This window comes from Theropithecus gelada, chromosome 16 (genome assembly GCF_003255815.1).
Source record: "Theropithecus gelada isolate Dixy chromosome 16, Tgel_1.0, whole genome shotgun sequence".
NCBI lineage: Eukaryota > Metazoa > Chordata > Mammalia > Primates > Cercopithecidae > Theropithecus > Theropithecus gelada.
In genome coordinates, this window is record NC_037684.1 from 53,550,861 (window position 1) to 53,558,150 (window position 7,290).

Genomic DNA, 7,290 nt, shown 5'->3' on the forward strand with positions numbered 1-7,290 from the left:
GCGCCGGGGCAGGGGGCGCACCTGTCCGGCCCCACTCCACTGCTCAGGCCCGCCCGGGGTCTGGGCTTCCGGGAGACCCGCATGCGCCCCACGCCTGGCGGGAACCGAGGCCCCTCCCGCGCCTGTCCCCGGCGCGCAGCGGCCCGAGGCGCCTCCCGGGGGCTGGGGGCGCGGAGTCACTGGGAGGCGCCACCGGCGGGGAATTCCGCACACGCCTGCGCGGGTCCAGCGGCGGCGGGCAGGGCGGGCCCAGGGCCCCGTGACCCGAGGGGCGACAGCGCGCGGCAGGCGGCGAGCTCGGGGGCCGCAGGTGCGAGCGGACGCGGAGAGTCTCCCGGGGCGGGGAGCGGGCTAGGGTGCAGTGGGCCCCGCGGGTGGGCGGGCTGACCCGGTCCCGGGGAGCGGCGCCTGCGTCCGGATGCCCCTCCCGGCCGCCTCTTCCTGCCGGCTCCAAGTTTCGGTTTCGCCGCCGGGGTGCCCGGTCCAGCCCCGCCCGCGGCGCCCACCGACCCTGTTTCCCGGCTGCGGGAGGGGCCGGGGTGGGGGCAGCGGGCACCCATGGGACCCCGGCGACATCCCCGGAGCGCAGAGCGCCCCCGACCCGCCCATCCCGGGGCGCGGAGGAGCCTTTGCGCCCCGGCAGTGCTGCCCCCGGGAAGTGGCCGGGGCACGGGCGGGTAGTGGACGGGGACAGCCGGACCGGGGCCTGCAGCTCCGCCCGGGAATCCTGCGCCTGCATGAATTGCAACAACGGAAAAGTGAAGTTGCAAAAACAGATTCCTAACTTTTACGAGGGAGGCATCGCCCCTTCCGGACCGCACCGCGCAGCGTCCTCCCGACTTGGCGAAGTCGCCCGAGCGCGGGGTTCAAGGCCGGGGTGGGCAGCCCTGCTGGATGGCTGCCTGCAAGCCGGTGGGCCGGGTCCTGGGGGAGTCTAGGCCGGGAGGGGAAGGAGCTGTGCAAACATGGTGGTGACCTCTCCCTGCCCCCACCTTGTTGACTTTGGTTGTGGTTGGGGGGATGGGCTTTGATTTGGGAGGCAGTGTCTGTGCTTGGGGAAAAATGGCAGAGAAAAGACAGGAAGGGTATTGAATGCAGCAGTGTTGGGTGCCTGGGGCGCTCTCTTATGTCTTTCGGCCCCTAGTGCAGACGGAACAATTAGATGCTTTAGGGGGCCGGCGCGGTGGCTCATGCTTGTAATACCAAAACTTTGGGAAGCCAAGGCGGGCGGATCACCTGAGGTCAGGAGTTCCAGACCAGCCTGGCCAACCTGAAACCCCTTCTCTACTAAAAACACAAAAAATTAGCCAGGTGTGGTGGCGCATGGCTGTAATTCCACCTACTTGGGAGACTGAGGCGGGAGAATCGCTAGAACCCAGAGGCAGAGGTTGCAGTGATTTGAGATTGCCCACTGCACTCCAGCCTGGGTGACGAGTGAAACTGTAAAAAAAAAAAAAAAGAAAGAAGAAGAAGAAGATGCTTTATGGAGGATTTTTCGAGTTTTCTGGTCTATGGTTCCCCAGTGTAGCATTGGAGAAGGAAACACTTCCGGTGGCAAGAAAGAGGCCTGGGTGGTGGGGAGTCATCGAAGGTGTTTGAGGGAGGGAGTGCCCAGTGGTGGTTGCTTCAGGTGGAGTGTGGAGGGCCAGGGCCTGGCTGTGGCAGGGAAAGGGGAGTTTTAAACTTTCCTTCTACTCTGAAGAAGAGGTAATTTTAGTCTCTGGAATAAAAGGGCAGCAGACCTGGAGAAAAGAGATGCAAATTGTCCCATACACTTATTGGGAACCTCATCAAAGAGAAGACTGCAGACGACAGATGATTGATGTTTTATTTATGGCATTGGGATGGGAGCTTGGGGCTGGAGAGGGGAGGTGTACAGGGCTGTCTTGTGCAGATAATCACTCCAGTGATCTCGGAGCTGCTCTCAGAGGAACTGGTGAGGCCGCAGGCACTCCTCTTGTGTGTCCCTGGGACCGTTCCGAGATCCCTCTAGGCAAATAATGGGGCCTCAGAGAGAGCTTCTGCTCCAGTCTGCTGTTTCGTGATGTGGATTTCCTTTATAGCCTTTTACAAAAGGACAGCTTCCCAGAACTGCTCCTGATTGTGTGGTTTCTCTGAATAGCCATCTCAAAATTGACCACAGAGTCTGTTTTGGAGTGGCATAGATTAGTCTCCCACACAGGTGAAGCCAGGGAACCAACACCCAGTGCCTCCATCCCTCGTTCAGGCCCGGCCTGAATCAGCCCACCCTGTGATGGAGACTCAGTGGGAGGAGAGGGCAGGGCCAGGGCAGGGAGGGGGCCTGAGTGTCCTCCTGCTGCTGAAGGCACCACTCAGCTGCCGCTCCGGCCACTGCCCCAGTGGAGTTCTTTGGTTCGAAGCCATCAGAAGAAGGGGGTGGGTGGGCCAGTGTGCCCTGGGGCCTCTTACTGGGGAGAGAGAGAGTCAGGTCCTCCACTATTAGGTGGCCAAGAGCCCAAATGCCATCTCCACTCTCACCCTGGATGCGAGAAGTGACCCTGGAGGCCGGGGATGCTGGCCTGAGTCTTGGTCTGGACTCGCTGTGACCATCACCTTGGTTTGATGCCATCACCACAGAGGCTGTTCTAAGGGCAGGTGGTCAGTGCAGAGTGGGGAGCTGTGTGGACGGCAGCCTCCCCCCATTACTAGGAATCTGACTGCCAGCCCAGTAGCTCTGGGCTTCCTGCTCAGGCCCTGTCACTTGTGGGGCAGGTGCTCTAGTCCTCTTTAGAGGATGAGGAGGGTGAAGCACCAGGAGGCTGAGCACCTTGCTCAGGGCAGGCTGTGGTACCCTGCCGAACAGCACGTGGCTGCCCCAGCCTGTCTGGAGCATCCCCTATCCCCACCCGGCCCAACCCCTGTCCTCAGCAGCAGGAATGGTTCTGGGCTGACTGAGTGAGGGACCAGGGCAGAGACTGCAAAAGCTTGAGAGCCAAGAGGGCGGCAGAGAGCAGGGAGGGGCTGGGGTTGGCCTCTGCTGCTGTTGGGTTTCGATTAACCAGGGGACCAGCTGGGCTGCTGTGATTTCACTTTCCCAGAAAATGAAACCGAAGCTGTGGTCACGTGACAGGAGGCTGGTATATAGCGGGCTGCCAGCAACTCCTGCTCTTGCTTCTAGATCTGCAGGGCACCAGCGCGGGTGTTGAGTCGTCCCAGCAGGACGCATGGAGTGTCCTTCGTGCCATCATGTCTCCAAGGAGGAAGCCCCCAGGTTCTGCAGCCAGTGCGGAGAGAGGCTGCCTCCTGCAGCCCCCATAGCAGGTGAGGTCCCGGGGTGCTGGTGGAGGCTGGGGCAGTGGGGACCCCCGGAGATGTCTCGCCTCCCTTCCAGGAAATGAAAACCCTGGGCAGCAGGCAGCCCAGATGGGGCCGAGATCCTCTGTGGCTACAGAACTCTCAAGAAGTTTTGTCGGTGTCTTTGCTAGGGGTTCCTGGTGCTTTTGAAAAGTTTCAGTTTCATTTCCTGGAGAGCTCCCGGTTCTTCCTCCCCCCGGGGAATGAGAAGTGTCGGGCTGAGCTGAAGGCTTGGTAGCAGGTTTCAGAGGATGCTGCAGGGAAGCAGAGTTCAAGGCTTTGCAGGGGTTGAGAACTCTGCCTAGGTTCGTTTTTGAAGGGCTGTGAGGGGGCCCCAGGACCTGCCCAGGCACCTCCCTGACTCGGGAGGCCGGTGGAGAGGCAGGAGCAGGGCAGTGTCAGGCGGGCCTTGCCTGCTGACCGTCTTGAGTCCATCCTCAATTTTGTTGGCTTCTGGGACCTCAGACTGGTTCTCCTCCTCTGAGGCTTTAAATACCAACCCTATAACTGGCAGCCCCAGACGTTCAGCCTTTCTGTGTCCAAAGCCCAGCCCTGCCTCCACTGGTGAGGGCACCTCCGTATTCCAGCTGCTTCTGTCGGACCCACCACCCTTGGGCCCTCTCCTTCCTCCATGCCTCACATGCAGAGGGCCCTGCTGGTCTCCCCGCCTCCACGCTGCCTTCCTGCTTACGCTCAGCACAGCAGACAGTCAAACCACAGACCCCTTCTAAGACCCGCCTCCACCACCACTGTAACTCAGGAGCAGCAGGAGCCCTGATGGTGGCCACAAGGTCCTACATAGACGGCTGCCCACCCCATTCCTCTTGGCTCCCTCTCCTGCCCCCAGAGCCCACCGCCTCCTGGCCCTTCCTGGATACACTAGGTGTGTTTCCACCGCAAGACCTTTGCACCACCCTTCCCCTCTTTCAGTCTTTGCCCAGCTGCTTGCCACAGGGTCTCTCCGATGTTGTCCTTCAAGTTTAGGGGTCAGGGTGTGAACCCCAGTCCTTCCGCGTTCTTTTTTTGTTTTTAGAGGGAGTTTTTTTGCTCTTGTTGCTCTGGCTGGAGTGCAGTGGCATGATCTTAGCTCACTGCAACCTCTGCCTCCCAGGTTCTAGTGATTCTTCTGCCTCAGCCTCCCAAGTAGCTGGGACTACAGGCATCCACCACCACACCTGGTGAATTTTTGTATTTTTAGTAGAGACAGGGTTTCACCATGTTGGCCAGGCTGGTCTCGAACTCTTGACCTCAGGTGATCCACCTGCCTCGGCCTTGCAAAGTGCTGGGATTACAGGTGTGAGCCACCGCGCGGCCTAAGGGCTCCACTTCTATTAATAATAGTGCTGCGAGCACTGGTAGTACGCAGCATGAACTGTTTCTAGAGGCATGCAAAGCAAATGCACTTGAGACTCCTAACTCACCACTCGTAAGAGGCCAGGAATTTGGTGACTCTCTACATGATGCTTTTGAACATTTATCGAAAACCAAGAAATGCAATGATGCTGGCTGGTTGCCCCCAGCATCGCTGAGAAAGTGGTGAAAAGGATGAACTCAGGGATTCGATGTCTGGGCTGCAGCTCTGCATAAATGATCTGAGAGATCGTTAGCGTGCCCTGGGTCAGAATCTTCTCTCCTGTAGCCACAGGGTTGAAATTGTAGAAAATCGAGCACCAGCTCTCATGCGATTAGCTGAGTTACAACGAAAGCCGAGCTCTTAGCCATGCAGGGTGTCTACTGTTAAAGCGGGGGCACTTAAGCCAGATGCCACAGTTCACACCTATAACCGCAGCATTTTTACAGGCCAAGGTGGAAGGATCACTTGAGCCTAGGAGTTTGAGACCAGCCTGGGCAATGTAGAAAGACTCTATCTCTGTATAAAAAGAAAAAAAAAAGTGAGAACATTGGGTGGCAAAGGATGGGATCCTTGAAGTTGGGATGGGGACATGGGAAGCCCCTGGCCAGGCTGGAGACATTGAGTTCCAGATGATATAAAGTTGGATCAGGTTGAGTTTGTTAGTGTGGGGCCACTGGCAGAGATTGTGCATTTCATGTTGCAGCTGGTAGAGTTAGGAAGGGCTCTGAGTCTTTGTTTGGTTGCTGAAACATGGATCAAAAGGTAGATCAAAAGGTGGCCCACCTTGCTAGGCATCATGGCTCACACCGGTAATCCCAGCACTTTGGGAGGCCGAGGTGAGTAGATTGCTTGAGACCAGGAGTTTGAGACCAGCCTAGGCAACATGGTGAAGCCCCATCTCAAAAAAAACCCAAAAAACAAGAATTAGCCGGAGCAGGAGGATCACTTGAGCCTGGGAAGTCGAGGCTGCAGTAAGCCACGATTGTCCCACTACATTCCAGCCTGGGTGACAGAGTGAGACCCTGTCTCAAAAGAAAAGAAAAGAAAAAAAACAGCCTTACAGTGGCCTCTAAGTGCACAAGTGAAAAGAGTCTCACGCCTCTCACTTTATTTTTTTAAATTCTATTCCATTGTTTTGAGACAGAGTCTTGCTCTGTCACCCAGGCTGGAGGCAGTGGTGCCATTTCAGCTCACTGCAACCTCCATCTCCCAGGTTCAAGCGATGTTCCTGCCTCAGCCTCCCAAGTAGCTGGGATTACAGGCGTGAAGCACCACCTTCAGCTATTTTTTATATTTTTAGTAGAGACGGCATTTCACCATGTTGGCCAGGTTGGTCTCAAACTCCTGACCTCAAGTGATCCGCCCACCTTGGCCTCTCAAAGTGTTGGGATTACAGGTGTGAGCCACCCACACCACACCTGGCCTCATGCCTCTCACTTTAAATCAAGAGTTAGACATGATTAAACTTCTTGAGGAAGGCATGTTGAAAGCTGAGATAGGCTGATAGCTAGGCCTCTTGCACCAAATGGTTAGCCAAGTTGTAAATGCAAAGGAAAAGTTTTTGAAAGAAATTAAAAGTGCTTCCAGCACTTTGGGAGGCATCTACTAAAAATGCAAAAATTAGCTGGGTGTGGTGGCTCATGCCCATAATCCCAGCTTCTTGGGAGGCTGAGGCATAAGGATTGCTTGAACCCAGGAGACGGAGGTTGCGATGAGCCGAGATCACTCCACTGCACTCCAGCCTAGGTGACAAGAGTGAGACTCCATCTCAAAAAAAAAAAAAAAAAAAAAAGAGAGAGAGGGAGCCACCCGGCCAATATGGTGAAAACCTATGTCTACTAAAAATACAAAACTTAGCTAGGTGTGGTGGCGTGTACCTGTAGTCCCAGCTACTCGGGAGGCTGAGGCAGGAGAATCACTTGAACCCAGGAGGTAGAGGTTGCAGTGAGCCGATATCATGCCACTGCACTCCAGCCTGATGACAGAGTGAGACTCCATCTCAAAGAAAAAAAAAATTAAAAAAGTGCTACTCCAGTGAACACACAAATGATAAGAGAGTGAAACAGCCTTATTGCTGATACGGAGAGAGTCTGCGATGTCTGGAGAGCTCAAACTAGCCACAACATTTCCTTAAACCACAGCCTAATCCACAGCAAAGCCCTAACTCTTCAATTCCACACAGGCTGACAGAGTTGAGGAAGCTGCAGAGAAGAGTTTGAAGCTAGCAGAGATTGGTTTATGAGGTCTTAGGAAAGCAGTCATCTCCGTAACATAAAACTGCAAGGTGAAACAGCGAGTGCTGGTGGAGAAGCTGCAGTAAGTTCTCCAGAAGATCTGGCTAAGGTCATTGATGGAGGTGGCTCTACTCAATAGCAGATTTTCTTTTTTCTTTTTTTTTTTTTTGAGACAGAGTCTTGGTCTGTCTCCCAGGCTGGAGTGCAGTGGCTGGTCCTCGGCTCACTGCAACCTCCGCCTCCCAGGTTCAAGCGATTCTCCTGCCTCAGCCTCCCAAGTAGCTGGGAGTACAGGTGTGTGCCACCACATCTGGCTAATTTTTGTATTTTTAGTAGAGACGGAGTTTCACTATGTTGGCCAGGCTGGTCTTGAACTCCTGACCTCAG

At 55.7% G+C, this 7,290-nt stretch overlaps 1 protein-coding gene across 1 annotated transcript in view; it reads left to right on the plus strand.

The window, feature by feature from the left end:
* Positions 1-278: 278 nt before the first annotated feature.
* RNF213 (ring finger protein 213) overlaps positions 279-7,290 on the plus strand; it is a 134,485-nt gene continuing 127,473 nt past the window's right edge. Inside the window, exons 1-2 of the mRNA XM_025363892.1 lie at positions 279-310; positions 3,060-3,282. Of these exons, the coding sequence (XP_025219677.1) occupies positions 3,186-3,282 (97 nt within the window). The 5' untranslated portion in view covers positions 279-310; positions 3,060-3,185. The remainder of the gene's footprint in view (positions 311-3,059; positions 3,283-7,290) is intronic.